Source organism: Carcharhinus amblyrhynchos, chromosome 15 (assembly GCF_965287045.1).
Source record: "Carcharhinus amblyrhynchos chromosome 15, sCarAmb.v2.hapA, whole genome shotgun sequence".
In the NCBI taxonomy this organism is placed as follows: Eukaryota; Metazoa; Chordata; class Chondrichthyes; order Carcharhiniformes; family Carcharhinidae; genus Carcharhinus; species Carcharhinus amblyrhynchos.
Window position 1 is genome coordinate 25,138,256 of NC_137338.1, and position 25,852 is coordinate 25,164,107.

Genomic DNA, 25,852 nt, shown 5'->3' on the forward strand with positions numbered 1-25,852 from the left:
ACACATTTTAAATGATGCAACCAATTCATTCTGTATTATATGATCTTTAAGATATAAACAGGACATTAAAAACACTGATCTGTTCGCTCCAATTGTGAACAGCATTGTTAAGCACAGCTCACTACCCCTCAACAAAAACATTAGCTAACAATATCAATAAACTCTCTGATTACAGAGCAATAGATCTCCACTGTTTGTTAAGATCTGGAGAGAAACATTTTTGTTTTCCACAAGACAGTTTTTAAAGTGAGCACCATTTCAATGCAGTGTGCTTGCTAATTCATCAGTTTGGTTTTAGATGAACAAAGAAAAATATTGAAAAGCAATAAACTATTTAGATGCAAGATTGAGAATTGCAGCATTGTGGCAAGTACTGCAAGAAATGACCTTGAGGAGGGGAACAAATATTGCAATTTTTTTAATAAAGGAGAGTTAGATTTAAATTTTATTTTTAAAAAGTATCTTTCTCAAAGACAAAATGTAGGTTTGGGGTTGATGACAAATATTGAAAATGAAGGTTCTGGGTGCTACCAAAAGTTATATGTACACATGGATCCAATTTCTGGCCCACCCTTTCAGTCAAAGGGGAAATAATTTTGTTAAAGGAGGCAAAAGTTGAGGAGTAATGTGAGCATTTTTTCTCATGCAAATAATGAGAATACTCTTTCATGTGTAGACTGTTGGGTAGCATGTATTCTTTCTAGTCAACGAGTGCATGTTGCAATTGTACTTCAACGTGGATGAACACGAGATCAATTTCTGTCTTAACTCACTCATGAAAGATAGTGTGCCTTGTGCGTAGAAAATGGTGATGATCAAATGATAAACTTTACTGAATTTCAGAAAGACGACTTGTAAAAGTCCCTAAAAAAAAACTTTAATTTTATCTCTCTCTAAGCCCTCACTTCCAATTCTTTGATGGGCCAATGGCAAATTCTATTTGCACATGCTGTTGAATGAAATAAGGAAGAATTTCATCAGTCCAATTAACTTTGACAATAATTTTCCTGTTTACTGGGTTGCCCAATAGTATTATTTAACATATTTTTTGTTATTGCTGTTACTCATAACCTGAACAGGTCTCGGGAATAACAAACTCACATTTATTTAGTGTCATTCACACCCACAACTAATGAATTGCTTTAGAAGTGTCGTCACTTATATCAGGGTGATCTATTATTTTAAAACTGCAGCTACCGTTTATTATGTATACACAAGAATATCATTTCTAAGAAAAAATGTAAATGCCTAATCAGTTAATACTATAACCATTCTTTATGTAATTTTTTTTAGTCTAGCAATATAGCACAGCATCGTAGTTGACAGTGGCCATTCTGGAGATAGAAGTCGAAACTTCCTCAGTGAAAACCTGAACTGGTATGAAATCTCAATTTTTGTTTTTAAATAAATTAAGCGAGATCACTGTGAAACCTATAGTATTTTGCAACCCTGCCATTCAAGTCACTAGTCCATATGAGTTTGACATGCTTAGTTTCTCCTTGCCATTAGGGTAAGACATGAGCAGTAACTTTTCCATCTTCTGAAGCAATTCATATGGTTTTCAATTTATTTCCACATTTTGGTCATTAGTATTTATTCATAAATGTGGACACTTGAGTTTCTAATAATTATAACTTGGTTACTTTTTTCAATGAAGTGAGTCATAGTTCAAGATTTATAGCACAGTCTCATCCAAAAGTACAGTAAATCATACTACAAAATGTGTATGTCCAATAAGCCGAATGTTTTACTTTGCTAATGTCCTGGGTTTTCAGAATAGGTATTTGTATTTCTTAGGTTTCAGGGAAAAATTAAGGACTTTCCTATATAGTTTCAAAATGTCATCTTAAGAATTTGTAATCAATGGGATGATAGAGTTATGGAGAATGTGGTAAAATATGGTGCACATTCGGGAAAGACGACACAATGCCCGCAATAAATTGGCAAGCTGCAAAGGGAGCAGAGTTATCATTAGGTATCTATTACAGAATAAGAACGTTTCTTCAAGGCATTTTGAATTGTGTACTATTGAAGAACTTGTGTTTATATAGCTTATTCACATCTTCAGTACCTGCCCCAGAGCACTTCATAGCAAATTATTTCGTAATGTATAAGGGGGACATGGTGGCACAATGGTTAGCACTGTTGCCTCTCAACACCAGGGATCCGGGTTCAATTCCGACCTTGGGCGACTGTCTGTGCGGAGTTTGCATGTTCTCTGTGTCTGCCTGAGTTTCCTCCCACAGTCCAAGATTAGGTGGATTGGCCATGCTAAATTGCTGCTTAGTGTCCCTGGATGTGTGGGTTAGGGGATTAGTGGGATAAATACGTGGGGTCACAGGGATAGGCCCGGGAATGATGTTCTAACAGAGACTGATCAACTGAATTGCCTCCTTCTGCAGGTATTCTACGACAGCAAATCTCCTTTATTCTAAGGATACGGTAACTAATTTGTGTAAAGCCAGGCCCCACAACTAGCTTTAACATAAATAATCAGATAATCTTCTTAAATGATGCTGACTGAGGGATTAAAAATTAGTCAAGACACTAAGAGAACTCAAACAGAACCTTTTTACCCAATTCTTTACCCTCGGGAGAAGTTTGGGTCTTATTTTAACAGCTTTGAAAGATAGCACCTTTTGGTAGTGCATTGAAGTGTGTATGCATGTCTCAACAGATTGATGTGATGCTTCTAATGTGTGAGTGAAGCTTTCCACTTGTGTGCCAGCTTGCTTCTCATTTTTAGCCTGTGCTACTGGCTAGCAGCAATGCAAAAGAAAGTGCCAATGTACAAGTCTTTCCCTATCAATACAATCTCGCCTTTCAGCACTCCTCAGCTATGCCTCTCCATGGCAAAACACCAAAACTGCGCCTCTTTTGCAGGAGCATGTGGGCACACACTGGCACTCATGAACCAAACTCCCAGTTATGGGCAAATAGCTTCACTGTTTGGTGGATACCTTGGGAGAGTTGAAGGCTAAGACAGCAAACACCCAAAAATCTAGAAACCAATCCTCCATAAACTCCTGCAAACAAGCCAATGCCAAATATTATTATTATTGTTATTTGCATTCCTTTGGATTCAACTGGGGAAGCCAGGAGTGGGCCCCTGATGTTTGGGCAGCTCAGGGTCTTCACGTATTTTATCCTCACATATTTGCGAAGAGACAGCATTCTACCTTCGCTGCAGAGCAACAAAATAACATGGGAGGCAGCAGTTATAAGTACTCAACTCAACTAAACCGGTGTAGAAAACGGGCTGTCTCTGATGGTGGGAAGGATCAGTGTGTTTCACTTTTCAGCCACTGCCCACCTCAAGGAGCCAACCCCCACACTGCAAGGTGTTGAAGCCCATCACAGGCAATTGGTGCTTGGGAGTCTCTCCTCAATGAATGGACACTCTGCACAGTCCAAAGATGTGCAGGTTAGGTGGATTGGCCACACACAATTGCCCCTTTGTGTCAGGGGGACTAGTCAGGCTAAATGCATGGGGTTACAAGGATATAGCCTGGGTGGGACTGTGGTCGATGCAGACTTGATGGGCCAAATAGCCTCCTTCTGCACTGCAGGATTCTATGATAATTGCACCAGACAAACAAATTAATTACTTGGAAGGACACTGGAAGAGGCAAGCTGAAACCAAAAGTTCATCGGCTTGAGAAAAAGATTCAGGGAAAACAGAGACCAGAGAACTATGCACCTTCTCAGCCTATAGTCTTCTGCTGCAGCAAATGTGGCAGAGATGACCATGCCAGAGTAGGACTCCTCAGCCACAGCAGGCAATGCTTAACAGAGTTAACCACCACGATGCAAACCATCATCTTACAAGTCAGAAGGCAGCCACACAAAAATGTCAGGCTAGAAATGTACTCAAGTCTCTGGATTGAAAATAAAGATGTGGAGTGCATCTGGAAAAGTATTCAACTCTATTTAAGTTCGCATTTAAAATGTACTTTGGGCTCAATACTTGAACATTTGGAAAGAAAAATATGCACACAAATTTGAATAGTTCTAATGACATGAGAAAGGACAATAAGTAATTGGCAATTTGAGAGGTTTGAAGACATTCCAATTGCTGGCTTTTATCAAAACAATGCATTGGGCAGTGTTGCTTCACAAAATTTACAGAAATTAAAAAGTAACCACACTGTATTCATTTTCTTAGTCAGTTATGCAGTCCAAGATGACTTGAGGGTTTCAAGATCATAAAGGAGATTGACAATGTACATTAAGCTAAATTGTACATTGCTTTTAAACTAGTATAAACGCTTGGGAACTAAAGAGAGGAGCAAGTTGGAATCAATAAGGAGTGATATTCCTGGAGGCAAACAGCAGCGGTGTGACGGTGGAAGGGACCAGAATCAAGCAACGATTCCTTTTCGTTGGGCTAAATGCTTGTTTTGAAATTCTTCAGTAGTGTATGCACAACTCTAGATGTACAACAATCAAGAATTAACTACCTCCAGAGAATGTACTATATTTATAAAAAAGCAGTTTGAATTTACGAATTTGTCTAATTGGAGTTAGTTACCACATTTCAAGAAACGCCATCTACAGACAAGCTTGACTAACAATCGAGAATATTCCAGTCAAAACTCAAACCAAGGAAACTGCAAACTCAAAGCATATCCTGTTTGAACTTCAAACAAAGCTTAACCTGTCACTTTGACTTCAATTTCTTTTTTACCTTCGTGTAGGTAGTGCAGAAACTATTCCAAGTGGGTAAGGGGAGGGGTACGTTATGTTTTGGTTGCTTAATTGCTGTTCCATCTTTATGACATTTCACAGATCATTTCCTTCAACAAATGTATTGAGAGTTCTCACCACACTACTCATTAGAAGAAATACTTTATGTTAGTTTATCTGACAAGTGGCAATTTTTCAATGCCAAAGGGTATTTTGTTACTTCATGAACTGGAACTCTTAACTGGCTAAGAATTCAACTAATTAATTTAATACAAAAATAAATTACACCCATGCAAAAGTCATGAAGTTTCAGCTTTTAGGCAGACTGCCAATGAATTCACTGAATTACCACCTGTACATTAAACAATTCATGTCATAAAATTCATTTTATAAAAGTTGCGCAGATGGCCTATAGCCCAAGATATCCTCCAAACTCATTTAATAAAACTAATAGCTTGAAAATTAAAATTTACTTCCAGTTTTACTCATCCAGATTCCTTTCAAGGTTTGATGGAAGGATTTTAAATTCATCCCAAAAATCACAGGAACTCTAGATTCAATCTATTTTGTGACACCATCCGGAGGTTTAGATTATAGTTATTAAAATATGCGACTGCCTGCAGCTCTACAAAATGTGTTTATGCATAAAAAGTAATGGCTAAAAACAAAAGGTGACAGCAATGATAAGCATTCATCACTTTTCCTTACTGTGAAGTCATACTTTCCAAAAAATTAGCTAAAGATCGTCTCTATAAAATTGGTGAATAATTGTCTGCACCTACTTTGTCACTGCAGAATACATTTGTTGCCCAATGTAATTAACTTGTTATCTGATTTGTAGAATAGTTTGTATTTGGTGAACGTGTCTATCCTCTTATTATTCCCATCATTTGCAACTCTTTCATCCCTACCAAGCCCACCCAGAGGGGCCCGAGCCACTCACCAATGCTCAAGCTGACTATTCGGAACCACGAATGTGGCCCAGTGGAAAAGCAACTCCTCTTTTTGGAAGCAATTGCTTTCGCCACAGTAACAATACTCAGTGGACGACAGACATAAGTCCAAGTTACAATGTAGTGTACAATGCTACAATGTAGTCATTCTTTTCTTCTGAACGCATATACTTGATGTTTTAAACCAACTCATTACTTCGAAAACAATCAATTTAACTAACATCACCAGGTGGCACAGGTGTTAAACGGAAACCTCCTTCATGGCATTCTCGGTCTGTGCCATTTTGTTTCACCAAATATGGTGAACTACTGTTTTCTCAGGAAATAGAAAATAATGTTAAAAAACACAAATAAAAAGGCTAAGAACTTACATTCTATGTAATTACCTGGACAATTACATTAGGTTTTAGCAAATGCAAAACCTTTAGACTACATTCCTGGAATTAGATGTAAACCCTAGAAGTTGCCTACTTTCACAAAATGTAAATGGAGATAACAAAGTCTTTTTGTAATACAAGGTAATACTCTTGCTATTCCATTAATTCCCCCTCTTGCTTTAAAATATTAAACTACAACACAGTTACCCCACCTACCTTTCGCTAGCACTGTTATGCTGAAAGGAGCAATATTCACATTTTTTGAAAGGAATCTGGTGGATGGTGGCTGAAATATCAAGTACCCAAGGACAAGATAAAGGTTACCACCAGTTTACTTCATTGGTATAGTGGCATCTGTGGTGAGGACCCTTAATACATAGAATGTAATTTTTTTGTTTTACTTACAAGCAGGAAGTCCATAAACAATTACTTCAACTTACCTTTTCGTTGAAACACTCAAGCAAGTCTCGGACATACCCTCGCATTTCTTGAAAAAATCTATACCGTCCACTATCATCTGTGATGCCTTCGAGTCTTTCTATTGTTTTAGATGAATTTTCCAGATCTTCATGTAGTTTGTCAAGCCGCTGCTGATTTGTTTTGTGCACTTCTTTCATTGAATCCAACCTAACAACAACAGCAATCCATGAAAATTATTTTCACCATTGACCTTAAAGACCAAATAGGAATATTTCAAATACCAGTCAAATCTATTTGCTAACCAAATGTTATTACATCTCTTCTACAATATAGCATGCGAATAACCTCAGTTTGATGAGGAAATTATCCCAAGCATCTGTTTACAGTTAAACTTGTTCTCAGTGGTGACAAACACACTCCCCAAATTCAAAACACTGCAAGTGCTTTGTGCTGCACCATTAATAAATGCAAACTCTAAAGCCATGGTATTATTGCGCTATTGGTTTGAAATTGCTGGCTGCAAAGTCCAATTTGTCAGCAAACTTGAGCAGTAATACAAGCTGCCTCAGGTAGATGAAGCATATTTGCATGTGTGTGTAGCATTGGTCGTTCCAGCCCCACAGGTAAACTTTAAATGTTTGGGCATGAAGATAAGCATATTTTGCCCTCTTAAAAAAATGTAAAAAGGGCTCATGAGGTCCAATGGATCACTGTACCTAAACACTTCAAATCTGGATCAATATCACTCTGAGAAGTCAGCTCAAGTACAGTAAGAAACAGAAACCGTGAAAATGAAAATCACTCTGTAGAAAGCAGAAGTACTAGTATAACTTATCCTGAGTGCAACTATACATTTCCTTTGATTTTTGTTTCAAATCAAAATTAATTATAACGCAACCATTTTTGGCACAATCCCTCTCTCGTTGTTTTCTACACTAGTCTATTATTTTCCATTCAGTTGTAGAAACTGATGCAAAAATATTGATGGGTCAACTGGCAGCATGAAATAAAACAAAGCCAAGAGTTGTAACCTTGAGAATTATCAAGCTACAGCAAAGGCTAAAATGGAATAATGTCTGGTTAGGCTGGGCAAGAGAGCAACTGCTTTAAGAACTCATTTGTTTAACTGATGTTAGTGAAGAAAATAGTTTGTAATAGATCAGATTAGCGCTAGGAATATCTCAAAAAATAGATGCCCCTTTAGTGTTTTTCAAGAATGTATGTTTCTTTGCTTGTTTTGAAATAAAATTATGGACCAAATTAATTGACCCTCAATTGTGTCAACAAAGCCAAAAAATCTATATCCAGGTAATCCGTATGCCTATACTGTCTGTTACAGACTTCAGCCTCAAGATTTTCTTCAAACCTACTGACAACACAAATATTCTCCATCCTCTTATTTAGCAACACGTATTGAAGACTTGCAGCCTCAAAGAACCAAGATGTTTACATACAAATTACCTCTATTTTAGAAAGTTTAGATTTTCCCTTTCTTGGACTTCATGGTAGATGTGAATGGACTGTATAATTCAAGTCAGCTGAATAAAAACAGCTGCTGTCTTTGAAATAAACTTAGTCTCACTGTACTAAAAGTTGCAACTGATTCAACACAATTCGTCAGATAAACTTTCACTTCACAGCAGAAATATGTAATACATTTTCAGTCAATTAAATCTTGCCTTATGTCACACTTGAACAAGACTCTCTAAGATCCAATTCTTTAAAAGTTATTAGGAACAGTTTCAGAAGTGCAAATATGATATTGCATTCTTAAAACACAAAAGACTGCAGTCACACAGTCATAAGCGATGTCGTGTTCCAAGACAACATCGAATACTGGTTGATGTCTTCTTATGTAGAATGTGTGCTGCTTAGTGAATGTCCCACGATACAATTCTGTCACTTCTTCAGCAGGCTATTTTGTGCCTGAAGGATAAGAAAGCTACAGCACAGGTCTCAGAAGCCTGTTTGAGAGAGCTGGTCTGCCCTACCTGTCTTTAAGGCGTTTCTTTACCAAATCAATAGTAACAGGAGGCATCTCATTAATGGAAGGTTTGAAAGCAATAGCATTATCTGTCTTGATTGGTTTAGACTCTGTTGTTCCGTAGGAGCTATATGTAAATGGAAGGTTGTAGGAAGAACCATATGGTATAGCACTGTAGCTGTTCTGGTAGTAAACATTAGCTGGGTCTGTAGGATGGCTGCTTTGCACCTATATAGAAAAGAAACAGTATGAATACATTTTTTTTTACAGCAAGTGGCTAATCTTCTGAAGTGAAAATACAAATACCTAAGAGTTTTGCTGAACAACTTAATATAACGCACAAAACCTGACAGGACTAAATATCTCAATGTTTTTAAGCCAAGCTTTTCATAGGAGCAACAAAGCAGCAAAAGGAAATTAACTGTAATAGCTTTGATCTCTTCAGCATACTTCTTACATACACATATTTAGAATGTGTTTATCCCCATTCTCAAGGGGAATTTTTTTTTGGTTAACACAGAATGAAAATCCATTGGACACATTTTTAAATTAAAATCTATATATTTTGGAGAACTACAAGAATTTCAGGAATTAAAAAATATTTTGCACTAATTGCACCTTCCAGAGTGATTGTCTCTCTTGGTAGAAAGTTTGTTCACTACTTGAAGCAGTCAACTACGAAATGAGACTGAATAAACATTTAAAACTTACTTTAGGATGCAAGGCTATCAGATTATTAACACTATAGAAATATTTTGGTGGTGACTGAAGTAATGACTAAAAATGATTATGTTCATATTATAATACGTGACACTATAAATACTTCTAGATAACTGTTTTCAAAATGGAAAAATTAATTTAAATCCAAATTTCCAACTGAAATATTAGCAGCACTCCAGTCAACATAAATTCATAGGTTGAATCGAGCAAAATGTTACCTGAGGGACACTAATTCCTTTCCTGATCTGCTCCTGTTCCCACATCTTTAATTCTTCATCCTGCTCTGTTGTGTCCAGTGCTTCGTCATCACTTCCTTCAATCCCTATTCACAACAGAAACAAGTGAAAACAAGTTCAGTTCATCCTTTTCCCCAATGTTAATGAATGCTTAATTCTAGATGAATTCTAGATTCCAGATTCAGATCTGCATCTTTGCCAAAACGCTGAGCTTCTACACCTTAAGTCGATAACGACAATACATTGCAGTACTCTAGTGATCCTGGAACACTGCTAATATCAACACTAATAATTAGGTCTGGACAAAGGAAACAACATTGCCATATTGAATACTTTGCCTACCTTTGGTCATTTGTTAAAGTAAAAGTGCAATATCATTTTAAAAAGATTTAAAGAAACACACTGTGGCTCCAGTTGCATTCTTGGCCTTTCTAAGGATTGAGGGAAGTAAAACAGTAGATGGAAAGAATGTTCATAGAATCCTTACAGTGCAGAAGGCAGCCATTTGGCCCATCGAGTCTGCACTGACCACAGTCCCACCAAGGCGCTATTCCTGTAAATCCACATATTTAGTCTGCTAATCGCCTGACATTATGGTCAATTTATTAGGGCCAATCAACATACCCTGCACATCTTTGGACTGTGTGAAGAAACTGGAACACCCGGAGGAAACCCACGCAAACACAGGGAGAACGTGCAAACTCCACACAGACAGTGACCCAAGCCAGGAATCTCACCCAGGGCCCTGGTGCTGTGAGACAGCAATGCTAATCACTGTGCCAGGTGCAATTTTAATTCCAAACAAGTAGTTTTTCAATAGTATTCAAATCACCCTGGCCCCGATTATGCAGCAAAAATAAGAGTTTATCAGCACTCATATTATTAAAAAGTAAACTGGGCATCTATTTTCAATCATGCATGTGCAGCCGAACTTAGAAATCAGAAAGAGCTGCTGTCCTAAATACTCAGCATTCAAATATTTGGAAGGGTGAAAACATGTGAGACTTATGTAAGCTTGCCAGAAAATGTTAGGGCTTGTCCATTCCAGTACAAGCACTTTTTAATGCCATGTTAAGTTTTAATTACTGCCAAACAACCTCTATGGCATTGAAACTTAACTCGTACAATCAAGTCTCATTCCTTCAATTCCTTTTAATTATTGGAGATTTAAAACAAAACATTTAAAAAATACTTAATCTTTCAGATTCTTATCTATTGGTCTTAATCCCATCTTTCTTTTTATCTGAATGTTATTTTCTAAACGGACCTGGCATTGAACAAATTCTAATTTAAGCGTGACAGTTCTTGGTTCAGACTCTGCGCCTAGCCAAAAGAATTTGTCAATATAATTAGCTGATATATAACCGTTTCCCCTATCAACATAGGTTCCAGGTCCCATGGTTAAGGTACCTGTTGAAATTGATTTCCAATGAACACATATTTCAGTACAAAAGGTCATAGGAGGTTTGTAAGCAGTGTGCATTCAGGCTCAAAGAACTGAATGACCTACTCCTGCTTCTAGTTTTTACGAATAGGTGGTAGTTTGTTCATCAAATCTAGGCCACTAAATTATGCTTTACATATTACAGTTGTCCCGAGCAAGTACTGACCTATTTCTTCTGCAATCTTTTGCCTTTGTGTTTTTTCCTTCACTGAAAAAACAATCCTGCGTTTCTCATCATCGTCATCACTAGCGTCATTCTCATCTTCACGGACTAGTCGGTTTGTAGTTGTCTCAATTTCTACAGCTGGACAATCCCCAAGTTCACGAGCCATTTGCCTCCTTTTGCGAGCAGCATGGATAAAAGCAGCATCTGGAATTTCACCTAAAAAAAATGCCGCGTTACATTTGCAACTGCATTGTTTCCTTTAAAATAATACATCTGGTTTTAAATTTACATCCTGAAAATTATGCACTGCACATACTAACTGGTTTCCAAAGTCTTTAAATCACATTATACAGTAGAAAGTCACAAAAGTAGTTTAAAATACCAAATATAATGGTAATAAAGGACAGCTTCAATATTATTTCCCAAGATAGGCAGATTTTTTGTTGCAATATAGTAAAGTAGCTTTAGGAAGGGTCACAATGAAAAGTGATTTGCAGTGAATTATTTGCTCAGTTCCTTTCGGAAAATTTTTTCACTCCTGCCAGGGCATTTTATGGTAAATTTTAGTGGCAACAAAATGCATTACATGCATTATATTGGGAAATTTGCAAAGTGATCATTTGGATGTCAAAATGAAATTGCTTAAGCATTTTATGCTTCTATATATCTCATACCTGGTCGAAGTGCATTCAGTGTAGATAGAGTGTTTGCAAAGGCTCCCACAGTTTTTGCTTTGCCTTCTTCATCCTGCTCATCACTGTCTACCTCCATTTCCTCCTCTCCTTTCTCACTTTGGCCGTCTTCTTGTACAGGTTCTTTCACCAAAGGAGGTTTCTCTACTGTGACATCTGCCAAGAAAGAAGATGCAGCTGCAGAAAGTCACAGAATTGAAAATGCATTTAAGAGCATTTGAAACTTGCCAATTTACCATAAAACTTGTGTTTCCACAAATAGGAAATCAAACAGTACCTTCTGGTGTACTTTGGTATGGCAAACAGGAATCCTACTACTCAGAATACATAACCTAAAATGAGATAATGCCACCAAGTTGCTAGGATGTTACAACTCACAAGGACCAACTCTATGTGTTTTAACAAGCTGAATGATTGCTTTCAGTGCAAGTCCTGGTTAAGATGAATGAGTTAATCTGGGGGATGCCTCAGTTTTTAGCCATAAATTATAAATTTTTAAAAATTTTCAAGTACAACTAGGAAATAATATTGTCCAGTATTATAACACTATCATGAAAAATTTAGCTACCTTAGTGGGCATAATAATATGCTAATTCAATCTGTTTTCTGTTCTTACAGATTATTGTTCAAATTTATTCTCTGCATTGTGGAAATAAAATTGTATACATTCAATTTTCAAAGAAAATATATGCAAAAACAATCAGAAGCTGAATTATTCTTCACAGAAAAACAATTATTTTGCTTGTTAATTATTTTAGAATAAGTGATGGGAGTTACATTAAATAAATGTGCATTCAGCATTAATGGCCAATTCCATAAGTGAATTTGCATCCTTTATCACGCAAATGTATTGACTGAATGGGACATTTATCACTACATTTTGATTCACTTGAATACATTGTGTGTCATCACAGTGAATCTTTACATTGCAAAAGGAAGCTGTTCGGCCCATCAAATCTGTATTGACTCTTACCCAGGCCTACCCCACAATCCCCCTAACCTACACATCTTGCAACACAAAGGGGCAATTTAGCAGGCTAATCAACTTAACCTACACACATTTGGACTGTGGAAGCAAACTGGAGCACCCGGAGGAAACCCACATGAGAACATGCAAACTCCACACAGTTGCCTAAGGCTGGAGTTGAACCAAGGTCCCCGGAGTTGTAAGGCAGCAGTGCTAACCATGGTGCCACTGTACCAGCTTGGGATTTCCACACTTCTGTTAGACGATAAATTGTAAAGCAACAAATTTGTATTAAACAGCCAAATGGACAGCATTCAGTACAAAATGTGTGTGTTTACAGTAATTTACAAACTATACTATCCTCATGGAAATACAACAAACATGATCTCCCAATACTTTCAACATAAAATTCATCTGCAAAACCTGGTCATTCCCTTGAAAGTTATATACCATCATGGTTCAGACTTACCACTGACCAACAAAGTCTAACGCTTAGATCATTCACTGCCTTTGAAGGTGCACTGAAACAAGAACATCATCTGTATTTTGTTGTTCAATTATATCTGGTTAACAGCCTGTTGACAATTGCCAGTTATCCAAGATGCATATCCAGAGAATCACCCTTTATAAAACCATGGAGGTTCCAAAAATAGAGGGGGAAAGATCACATAGGAATGTGAGCACAGGGATGACAATTTTGAGATGTTTCTGAAATGGAAAACAATATAGGACCATGAGCACGGCAGTAATGGATAAACAGGTGCAAGTTAGGGTTCAGGAAGTACTTTTCCTCAATGAACTGAAGGTTGGAAGATGAAAGATTGAACAGGAAAATAGCAAAACAATTACTAGAAACTATGGGTTGGTTGAAAATGCACAAACTCACTTCGAACAAAGAAAATTACAGTACACTAACAGGCTCTTCGGCCCTCCAAGCTCCAAATTTTTGTACTGAATTCTGTCCATTTAGCTGTTTAACACAAAATAAATTTGTTGCTTTATAGCTTGAGACCGTGCTGCCTGACTTAATTAAAACCCCCGATCTTTCTGGGGACCATATCCCTCCATTTCCATCCTATTCATGCATTTGTCAAGATGCCCCATAAAAGTCACTATCGTATCTGCTTCCACTACAGAACTTTTGCTTTTAAACTGGCAGACGTTGAATTTAAACTCAAACTCGAGAAGTAAACTTACAGTTCAAGGCAGTAATGAAAGTAGTGCAAAACAAATAAATAATGTAAATTTAATTTACTGTTGAAACCCACCATTTCTTTACATCTGTAATGAAGAAATATTGAACTGTGTACCTCTGCAATGTTAATACTTACTTGAAACCTGAGAGTTCACATCACTTTTTGCCAAGGATTTTTCAAGATCTTCCTTGTACTCCTTCTTGAGTTTATTTACAATCTTTTTACTGTAATTTGACTTCTTGACTTTAAAAACCTCTTCTTCTGCAGAAGGAAACAGGAAAGATAAATCAGGATGTTTAAACAGCAGGCAATGTGCAATTTACAGATAGGAACTTTGCATCATCAGCAAACATTTGATTTGAAAGTTCAACTCTCTTTAAGAAAAAGTAATTTTAATCGTCCAATGAACAGGATGAAAAGTAACATTTCAGCATGAAACCAGCTCAAATCACGAATATCCCACACCGACATTTTGCTCTTTCTCCTTCAGCTAATGGCCATTTCTTTGATCAGAAAAGCTGCAATTCTGTGATATCTGTTAGCAGTTTGGTGCGTATTAGATCAATCGTGCTTGCAGGGTCTACTATTCTCAACTTAATGCTCTTTATTTAATTATAAAGAAACAGGGAATTTTTGGTCATACCCATTAATCTAGCCACACATTGATTTAAATTGTTAGGTAAAAAGCCACAAGTTAGCAACAATGGTCTGAATTTTCAGAGATTGAAAAGTCAAATTAGCATTGGAGCCCCGATCCCAGACATTCTGCACCAGCCCCCCCCCCCCCACAATCCTGTACACCAGTGGTTCAGGGAGGTAGCTGCACGTGGAAAAATGCAGCTGCCTTCAAACAGATGCAATTTCTGTTACCGGGCTGCCCAAACTACAGCTCATGGGCTTTAGACATTTGAGGAATAGGTCTAAAGTCAGAGTTATTTGAAGGGGTCCCAGCAACATTTGAGAAAGAAATGGATATGTTGAAAAATAGATATGCTCAGTGGAACTGTCAAGCTAGCAAGTCATTTAAAGCCCTAAGCATTTTACATGGTGTGGCTATTTGCAATTTCAACAGATGTTTGTTGACATAACATTGAGGGCAATCATTAATTAAGTACGAGTGATTACAGAGCCTACCATTACCACAGTGGGGGGCTTGTAAGTTCACAGTCGAGAGCTCCAAGTGGTTATAAAGTCTTTAATGTAGGGCAATGAATTCAGATGTTTTCATAAGCAATCAAGCACCTGAAGGGATTTGAATGTATTGACTGGATTAAGAATTTTATTTTAGTAAATTGAACTTTATTTTATCTCACCTCACCGTAGATCCTGAGGTCTGCCCATGATGGATACCAGATGAGTTGGCATGCAGGGTGTACAGCCAAAAGTAGGTAGGGGCATTGGATGGCACTAAGTTGACACAGGAGCTATAAAAAGCCAAGGGGACTAGGTAGAGGGGCACAGGTTGGCATAGAGATATGAAGGGTCATGGGGTCAGTGAGTGTTTGAGGGAAGTGAGGGATGAGAGCTATAGGGCTTTTTTATTTTCTCATTTGATAGTGATTGAGACAAAGTCCCAGACACTGAGGAAGGCCTGTTAAACAGCTACCTTGGCACCCAGCAACCCCAGCATTGTCGCTGGGGACAGGCAACCTAACTGTTGTTAGCACTTGCATCCACTCCATTCACCCACTGTTGGAACCAAGGCTATAATGAGGTCAAAAGCTGAGTGAAGCTGGTGGAACCTAAACCGAGCAGTGAGCAGGTTATTGCTCAGTAAGTGCTGCTTCATAGCACTGTTGGCGACACCTTCCATCACTTTACTGATGACTGAGAATAGGCTGCTGGGGTGGTAATTGTGTTAGACTTGAACTGCTTTGTGTGTGCAGGACATGACTGGGCAATTTCCCACATTGCTGGGTAGTTGCCAGTGTTGTAGCTGTACTGGAATAGCTTGGCCAAGGGTGTAGCAAGTTCTGCAGCGCAACTCTTCATTCACTCGGCAATTCTGGCTGTGGATTGTTGCAATGCTTTTTGCTCTGATGCGCTGGGATAGAATATTTGTACAGCTTCCTCCAGTGAGTTGTTTCACTGTCCACCTCCACTCATGGCTGGATGTGGCAGGACTGCAGAGCTTAGACTTGATCCACTGGGTTGTGGAATTGCTCAGCTCTGACTGTTACCTGTTGCTTATGTCATTTAGCATGCAAGGAGTCCTGTGTTGCAGCTTCACCAGTTATACACCTGATTTTTGATATGCTCAGTGTTGCTCCTGGCATTCCTTCCTGCACTCGAAATTGAACCAGGGTTGATCCCTAGCTTGGAGGTAAAGAACATTAGTGAACCAGATGAATTCATAGAACAATCCGTCAGGTATGATTCCATGATTTGATTATGTCTAGCTATTGCTTGACTAGTCTGTGAAACAGCTCTCCCAATTTTGGCACAAGCCCCCAGATATTAGTGCAGAGAACTTTGCAGATTCAACAAGGTTTGCCGTTGTCATTTTCGGAGCCTAGATCGATGCCAGGCAGCCCATCTGGTTTCATTCCCTCTTCTTTGTAGTGGCTGGATACAGCTGCATGGCTTGCTATACCATTTTAGGGGGCATTTATGGGTCAACTGCACTGCTGTGGGTCTGGAGTCACATGTAGGCCAAACCAGACAAGGATGACAGATTTCCTTCCCTAAAGGATGTTTTTTTGATGATCATCAATGGTTTCATGGTCATCATTAGACTCTTAAGTCCAGATATTTTTATTGAATTTAAATTCCATCTGTCATGTTGAGATTCAAACCCAGGTCCTGAGAGCATTACCCTAGGTCTCTGGATTACGAGTTCAGCAACAGTACCACTGCATCACCTGCTGATTTTCTCAGCTTTACACTCCCAACTCAGGAGCAAAAGTTCAACTCGATAACCATTGAAGGAATCTGCTCCCCCTAAGGAGCAGAAACTAACCTAGATCATTAGAACAAACTAGGTGCTTTGGCCAACATTATGACTCAATAGCTTAAATTTTTCATGTTGAAACTAAGATTGGCAAACATGAAAAAAGCCTGTTTCACAATAAACATATTATTTTGGGGTAACAAAAACAGAAAAATGCTGGAAAAGCTCAGCAGGTCTGACTGCATCTGTGGAGAGAGAACAGAGCCAATGTTTTGAATCTGGACGACCCTTCATCAGGGTGGTCATCATTATTTTGAGGTGTTTGAATACCTTAGTAACGTTTTTACTCTTAAAGTTTGCGATGCAGTTGATATCGTAATGAAAGCTATCACTGTGGCAGTCGGAGGAAGCACCTGTACAATGCTTACAATTCCAGGGTGATCCCACTTTTATATAGACAGTTCTTCAACTTCAACCGTATTTCCTTCCTACATATTCAAAGTATTCACTTACAGATGTATTCTAATTCATCTTTACGTCTCCTCACCTCAAGAAATATTCAAGTCATCAAATCAGTCTCCTTTCTCCTTTTTAACAGGTTGTTAAACATTAACCGAGATGCTACAAGATGCAAAATTAATCCCCAAGCAGCTGAGAATTTATCCTACATATTTACTTCTATTTAGCATATACTGCATCACCTGGAATACTGAAAGACACCTATGTGGGATACACAAGGGATTGATTTAGTAAAAAACAAGAAAGTAAGCTATCGTGGAGCCACAAAGAAATGGCATAAACTAGGTCAATAACAAACTGCAATGATTCAGTTTGGATGTGCAATGGGCTAAAACATGAATTTAAAGTGGAAGCAAATCATCCATTAAGGGGACAGTGGAGAAGCATGAAAAGTGATTTTACAACAAATAAATATAAATGAGCTATATAAATGCTTATCACCAAAGCTCTGTAAAGATTTAAGAAATGTTCAATGCCATAATATATCCCGAGTTTTAAGTGAGTAACAAATTATTTTGTAGCTTGGTACATTCTGAAACTGACACACGTACAATGTAAAAAAATCAAAAGGATCTGCAATACACAATACAATAAAAAGGCAGTCTCAATTCTTGTTGACTTCAACTGCAATTTCAAGAATCACGATGATCCCTGCCAATTTAAAGACAGCCAACTCTCTCTCTGCAGAGCGCCAGCTAGTCTGTTTTTTCCTTCCACGTGTTCAAGCTATTCTTGGTTTCTGCTTGCTTAACAAAATGGCAACCTTCAGTTCTGAATTGTCTTTGCTCTAATCCACTTTTACAGTCAATTTTTTCAGAACACTATAACGGAACTAAGATGTGTACAAGTGCCCGAAATAATGCAAGTCTCTTTGAAGAATTAAGGTGAATTTTTGCAGCAACGATAATTTTTAGACAGGCTTCTGTCTGTAAGCAAAAGTCTAAAACGTTAAGATAGGCAACACAGTATTCAAGTCAACCGAAATGCAAAAGAAAGCACAGCGAGTTAATTTCTAAACCCTGACAACAGAGAACAATGGAAAATGTAACAGTCCAATTGAAAAGTGTACAGGTTGAACACTCTGCTGTTTAGAAATGCTTCACAGGTTATTGCCAAATAGATTAATATTGCCAGGGTGATCTTTAGCATCACTTCATGCAAGTTACAAAGTTGAAGCCTTTTATTAAAATAAATTTGGTAAACGTATGGATTTTTGTAGCAAAATGACAAGTTTAATGTCCATTTGTATTTGTTGTTACTGATTTTCTTCATTTTTGCCAACAATTACACATGGCTGATGAGTTTTGCTGGCTAGCTTAATACAAAACACGTAAGCACATTCTCCAGGAGGTAATGTTATTGTGTATGAAACATAATAAGCTGTTTTAAAACTTCTCCTGAACATATGCTAAGTGGCCACAGCAGTCAAGGAAATGTAATAAAAGACTACAGCACATGTAACACATTTGTGTAGACAGTTTGAGCTTTTATTCCAGCACTCTAAAAACTTATAGAAAAGATCACACAATCTTCAAAGCCCTTAACTATTTCTGATTTTTCCTCACTTATGTCAACAGCCAAATAAGACTGCTGAATTTTGCCACGTTGCTTCACTCTGCATCAGAGAATGGATGTGGGAAAGACACTTATAAAGCTGATACTAAACACTTGTGCGGTGGGGGGGGGGAAGAAAAATTAAGCTCAAGCAATTTACAGATCCGTTTGAACTCTATATTGAAAATGCTCTCAAACTAAAGTTTCCAGAGGTTTCCTCTTCTAAGTTTTGCCATTCAAATCAATTTTTAACAGGAGTGCATCCTCATATTAAATTGATCTTTCTCTACCCTAGCTATGACTGTGACACTGATTCTGCACGCTCTCCTTTTCTTTTCTATGAATGGTATGCTTTGTCTGTATAGCACATAAGAAACAATTAGAATAGAAAATTACTGCTCAGGAACAGGCCTTTGGACCGTTCTTGTCTGTGCCGAATCATTTTTTACCTAGTCCCACTGACCTGCACTTGGACCCACCACAACCCTCTCATCCATGAACCCGTCCAAGTTTTTCTTAAATGTTAAAAGTGACCCCGTATTTACCACTTTATCTGGCAGGTCATTCCACATTCCCACCACTCTCTGCATGAAGAAGCCCCCTCTAATATTCCCTTTAAACTTTTCTCCTCTCACCCTCAACCCATGCCTCTGATTTTTTTTTCTCCCCTAGCCTCAGTGGAAAAAGCCTGCTTGCATTCACTCTATCTATACCTATCAAAATCTTATACACCACTATCAAATCTCCCCTCATTCTTCAATGCTCCAGGGAATAAAGTCCTATTCAATCTCTCTCTGTAACTCAGCTTCTCAAGTCCCGGCAACATCTTTGTGAATCTTCTTTTCACTAATACATGTGACAATAATAAATCAAATCAACTCACTTCAGTGGTTTTCAGAGCCATTATAAAGTGAGAGCAGAACTTGTGTGGCTCAGTTACCCAAACTTCGAGAATGGACTTTAGTTTGGGGATTGTTTCAGAAAGAAAGACAATTTTTACTCTTTTGACTCTAATGGAAATAGGTCCAAGTCTTTCCTATAACTAGTTTCACATCTATGCATTGTAGTGGGAATTTTGTGTTGTTTGCTCTCTCTATTCCTTTTTATATTTGGATATCCAAATCTACAATGACCTAACTAGTGTTTTTCAAAATATAACTATTTCTTTATTTTTGCACTCTGTGCAAATATTGTTACGAATAGAGGATTTCATATGCAGTTTTGTTTTAACTCAAGATTAAATTGGAAATTTGGAAGAACCTGACTCAGAGACACGACCAGTTGCAATGGGGGAAAAATCTATTGAAATCAAGTGACAGTTTTCACACCTGTACAAAGTAACTCTCAGAAAGGGGTGAGAGCTGATATTTGAGTCACAGACGAGGCAGACATTGCTCTGCAAAGAAGAACAGCTACTGTGGAGAAGCAAGATGCTTGAAGAGTTTGGTTCCTGCTCAAAAGGAATGGGACATAATTGATGGGTTTTTGTTTGGAGATTTAAGGAACAAGGAGCTGTTGAGGTGAGTCTCATGCATGGAATTCGGATCTGGAAGACTCAGGCTGAGTGGAATGGTTGTCAAAGAGCGGCAGTAGTTTTGAACTAGCGCAGCAGGGAGAAGTGAGCCTGTAAGAGTTGGGAGAAATTATAGATTGTTCTTAGAACTGCTGTATATTCACCAGAAACTGAAAGGGATTGTACAATTTATCACAATTGTGTTAATCAATTAATGTAAAAGTGTCTTTTCTTTAGCTGGGTGTAGTGAGAAATGTTTGACCTGTGTTAATTTTAGTTTGCCTGTAACAGTAAAATACTTAAAAGCTGAAATCTTGTCCTTTGTTTATTTCCACTCATTTGGGAAATTCATCTCTTCTTAAAAGTTCAGTCTATATAGGAATCATAATATCTATAGGACTAAAATACAACAACCCTTTTTATAGCTTTATATCTGTGTTTTCAGGGAACAATATATTTAACCACAAACACCAGGTCTCTATCTATCCACATCATCAGTTATCTTTTAACTAAGCGCATGGTTTTAATCTTTGATTTTACTGAAAACCGTATTACCTCACACTAATCTATCTGAAATATTGCTTGGCCACTCATTGCATTATTTTATCCATATCTTCTCAGAGATCTCAATACCAAGCCAAAGCTGGATGGAAGGGTGAGTTGTGAGGAATATGCAGAGATGCTTCAATGTGATTCAAAGCTGAGTTAGTGGGCAAATGCATGGGCAGATGCCATATAATGTGGATAAATGTGAGGTTACCCATTTTGGTAGCAAAACACAGGAAGACAGATTACCTGCAAGGTTATAAATTGAGGGAAGGGCATGTGCAACAAGACCCGTGTTCCCTCGTACACTAGTCCCCGAAGGTAAGCATGAAAGTGCAGCATGCGGTAGTAAGGCAAATGGTATGTTGACCTTCTCAGCAAGAGGATTTGAACAGGGATGTTGAGCTACAATTATACAGGGCCTTAATGAAGCCACACCTGGAATAGTGTGTGCAATTTTGATCTCCTTATGAGGAAGGATCATCTTGCTATAGAGAGAGTGCAGCGAAGATTCATCAGACTGATTCCTGGGATGGCGGAACTGACATATGAGGACAAATTGATTCAGTTAGGATTATATTTGCTGGAGTTCAGAAAAATGAGTGCGGCGACGAGGTTGGGGGAATGGATTTCATAGAAGCTGATAAACTTCTAACAGGACTAGACTAGGTAGATGCAGAAAGGATGTTCACGATGGTTGAAGGGTCCAGAACCATAGACTAAGAATATGGGGTAAACCTCTTAGGACTGAGGAGAAATTTCTTCACCCAGAAAGTGGTAACCCTGTGGAACTCACAACCACAGAAAGCAGCTGAGAGACGGGAATGTGCAACGAGACCCGTGTTTCCTCATACACTCGTCCCCAAAGGTAAGCATGCAAGTGCAGCATGCGGTAGAAAGACAAGTGGTATGTTGACCTTCTACAGCAGTAAGCACTGCTGACTCACAGTGCCAGGGACCCAGGTTCGATTCCCAGCTTGGATCACTGACTGTGTGGAGTTTGCACATTGTCCTCATGTCAGTGTGGGTTTCCTCCAGGTGCTCTGGTTTTCTCCCACAATCCAAAGATGTGCGGTTTAGGTGGATTGGTTATGATAAAATTGCCCCTTCGTGTGAGGGGGACTAGCTAGGGCAAACATATGGGATAGGACCTGGGTAGGGTTGTGTTCTGTGCAGACTCGATGGGCCGAATGGCCTCCTTCTACACTGTAATTGTATGTTTTCAAGGAGTAAGATATAGCCCTTGCAGTGAAGCGGATCAAAGAATATGGGGGAAGACAAGAATCACAATATAGAGTTGGATGATCAGCCATGATCATGTATGGCAGAACAGGCTTTAAGGGCTGAATAGCCCATCCCTGCTCCAATTTTCTATGTTTCTCAAGCCCTTTCTTTAATGCCATTAGAAAAAAATTGAGATTGTAATTTACATATATAAAGAACAGAAATGCAGTACTAATCCCTGGTGATAAGCCTTCACCAGAATGTTACAGATACAAGCAAATAGTTTCCTGTCCATTAGCCAATTTTCTATTCATGAATATCAGTCAGATGAAAGGTCTTCAATGTGAAACATTAATGCTTTCTCCATAAATGCTGCCTGACTCGATTTTACCAGCATTTTCTGTGTTTATTTCGGATTTCTTGCATTGACAATATTCTGCTTTTCCACCCACGTTTAGGAACATTGAAACAGCAGTAGTCATTGAGCCAGTCGAGCCTGCTCTGCCATTCAATATGATCATAACTAACTGGGCACTTCAATGCCTTTTACACACTCACTAGCCCCATAACCCTTCACATTACTGTTTCTGTATTTTTTGAGTCAGTTGAATTTTTCCCATAAACTTCTGGTGAGACACCTTACAAAACACCATCTAAAAATCCACGCAAGACTATTGTTACTTTTATGAGCAGACGCGTAGTAAGAACAGCTGTCAAAGGTAACTCAGTTTTTGCAAATTAATGCTGGCTGCGCCGGATTCTAAATACTTATCAACATGATCTCAAATTTGGATTCCAAGAATGTGTAATGGACATTAAGTTATAGTATGGTTAACTCGTTTAAACACCCCTACTTTTTTGAACAACCTCAACACAAAACTGCATTGGTCATCGACTCAACGTTAATTCTGTTTCTCTCTACGTGCAGATACTGAATCACAAGAGGACTAAAAGATTGCAATATCTGCAACTCCGATCTAGGATGTGTATTTATCTTACATAGATCTTTCTGTTCCTGACCATTTCTCCTACTGAGTACACGATACAGTCAAATGAGTAACAACAGTTTCAGAATGGTGAAATTCACCCCCCACAGTCTTGGATAAAATGGAATCCGATTCCTTAATTAAGTTACATAATAGTTTAGCAGCAATATTCAAAATTTGAGAGTCATCATTATCTATTTTAACTTTCTCCATGGATGCAGCCAGACCTGCTGACTTTATCCATCATTTTCTGCTTTTATAATTATTTCAACTAACTGTAAGAGTACACCATTTATTTGGGTGGCATAAGTGGTTAGCATTGCACCAGGAACCTGGGTTTGATTCCCTGCTTGGGTCACTGTGCAGAGTCTGGGTGTTCCAGTTTCCTCCCACAATCCAAAAGACGTGTTAGTTAGGTGCACTAGCAATGCTAAATTCTCCCTCAGTACCTGAACAGGCACCAGTGTGGCAACTCAGGAATTTTCACAGCAACTTCATTGCAGTGTTAATGTAAACCGACTTGTGACAAATAAATAAACATCAATTACACATTCCTTGAAACCCATCCACCTTTCTCCCTTCGTATTAATCTGAAGCCCAGATCCTGCGGCCTCTCCTCACCTTCCTCCTCATCCTGGAAGCTCAGCAACGCGGCCCTGGGCGCTTCTTTTTCGCGGCCCCGTTTCTTGTCTCTGACACCGACTTTGGTCGCTGCGATGCAGGGCCCGGCTTTGAGAGCGAGGCCTGGGGCGGCTTTGAAAGGACGCAGGCCCGGCATCGCTTTGAGAGGAGTGACAGCGGCAGGCAGTGAGTTGGCAGGCCCCAGGCTCGGTAGGCAGAGCGCGGGCCTGGACAGCACCTGTGGGCCCGGGCCGGCGGCTGGCTCGCTGCTGCCCTGAGGCGGCGGCGGCGGCTCGGCGCTTTTCTCGTGGCTGTTGTTGGTAAGCGGGACCTCGGCCGCCGGGCCCGCCTGAACTCCATCCTGGTCTTCACGTTCCTCCTCCTCAGAGTCGTTCCGCCGCCTGAAATTCCGCCGCGATTTCTTGAACATGATCACCCGTAGACCCAAACCTGCAGCAGGGAAACAACTCAGAGAAACTGGCGGCGGCTTCCAGACACCGCCCGCCCGTCACAGCGCCCCCCAGAGTCACCTCCAGCCCGCCCGTCACAGCGCCCCCCAGAGTCACCTCCCGCCCGCCCGTCACAGCGCCCCCCAGAGTCACCTCCCGCCCGCCCGCCCGCCCGTCACAGCGCCCCCCAGAGTCGAGTCACCTCCCGCCCGCCCGTCACAACGCCCCCCAGAGTCGAGTCACTTCCCGCCCGCCACAGCGCCTCCCGGAGTCACCTCCTGTCACAGCGCCCCTCCCCCCCACAGAGTCACCCCTGTCACAGCGCGGCCCCCAGAGTCACTTCCCGCCCGCCAGTCACAGCGCCCCCTAGAGTCGAGTCACTTCCCGCCAGCCCGTCACTGCGCCCCCCCAGAGTGACCTCCCGCTCGCCCGTCACAGCACCCCCCAAGAGTGACCTCCCGCCCGCCCGTCACAGCGCCCCCCAGAGTCGACTCACTTCCCGCCCGTCCGTCACAGCGCCCCCCAGACTCACCCATTGTCACAGCGCCCCCAGAGCTACCTCCTGTCACAGCGTCCCCTAGAGTCACCTCCCTTCACAGGGTTTTCCCCCCCAAGTCAATAAGAACTAGGGTTAGGAGAAGGCCGCCTGGCCCATAGAGCCTTCTCCGCCATTCAATAAGATCATGGCTGATCTTTTTGTGGACTCAGCTCCACTTACCTGCCTACTCACCATAACCCTTAATTCCTTCACTGTTCAAAAATCTATCTTTGCCTTAAAAACATTCAATGAGGTAGCCTCAACTGCTTCACTGGGTAAGGAATTCCACAGATTCACAATGCTTTGGGTGAAGAAGTTCCTCCTCAACTCAGTCTTAAATCTGCTTCCCCTTATTTTGAGGCCAGGCCCCCCAGTTCTACTTTCACTCGCCAATGGAAACAACTTCCCTGCTTCTATCATATTTATTCCCTTCATAATCCTACATGTTTCTATAAGGTCTCTTTGCATTCTCCTGAATTCCAATGAGTATAGCCCCAGTCTACTCAGTCTCTCCTCATAAGCCAAGTCTCTCAAGTCCGGAATCAACTTTGTGAATCTCCTCTGCACCCTCTCCAATGCCAGGATATCCTTTCTCAACTAAGGAGACCAAAACTGTGCACAGTACTCCAGGTGTGGCCTCACCAGCACCTTATACAGCTGCAGCGTAACCTCGCTGTTTCTAAACTCCATTCCTCTAGTAATGAAGGACAAAATTCCATTTGCCTTCTTAATTACCTGCTGCACTGCAAACCAACTCCTTGAGATTCCTGCACAAGGACACCCAGGTCCCTCTGTATAGCAGCATGCAGCAATTTTTTACCATTTAAATAGTAGTCTATTTTGCTGTTATTCCTACCAAAATCGATGACCTCACATTTACTAACATTGTATTCCATCTGCCAGATCCTGACCCACTCACTTAGACTATCTATATCCCTTTGCAGATTTCAGCATGCTCTGCACACTTTGTTCTTCCCCCCATCTTAATGTCATCTGTGAATTTTGACACACTACACTTGGTCCTCAACTCCATATATGTAAATCGTAAACAATTGTGGTCCCAACACTGATCCTTGAGGCACACCACTAGTCACTGATCGTCAACCAGAAAAACACCCATTTATCCCCACTCTTTGCTTTCTGTTAGTTTACCAATCCTCTATCCATGCTA

At 39.7% G+C, this 25,852-nt stretch overlaps 1 protein-coding gene across 2 annotated transcripts in view; it reads right to left on the reverse strand.

Moving 5' to 3' along the window:
• The window catches only part of paxbp1 (PAX3 and PAX7 binding protein 1), a 47,783-nt gene extending 23,576 nt beyond the window's left edge, over positions 1-24,207 (reverse strand). The window contains exons 1-7 of one of the 2 annotated variants that reach the window (XM_080203614.1): positions 23,695-24,207; positions 13,977-14,102; positions 11,661-11,834; positions 10,987-11,202; positions 9,359-9,462; positions 8,428-8,648; positions 6,457-6,643 (exon numbers count right to left, since the gene is read on the reverse strand). In XM_080203614.1, coding sequence (XP_080059740.1) covers positions 6,457-6,643; positions 8,428-8,648; positions 9,359-9,462; positions 10,987-11,202; positions 11,661-11,834; positions 13,977-14,102; positions 23,695-24,124 — 1,458 coding nt within the window. In that variant the 5' untranslated portion in view covers positions 24,125-24,207. Of the gene's footprint in view, positions 1-6,456; positions 6,644-8,427; positions 8,649-9,358; positions 9,463-10,986; positions 11,203-11,660; positions 11,856-13,976; positions 14,103-23,694 lie in introns of both variants that reach the window. The other variant, XM_080203613.1, reaches the window with a different exon arrangement.
• Between the last annotated feature and the right edge of the window lie 1,645 nt (positions 24,208-25,852).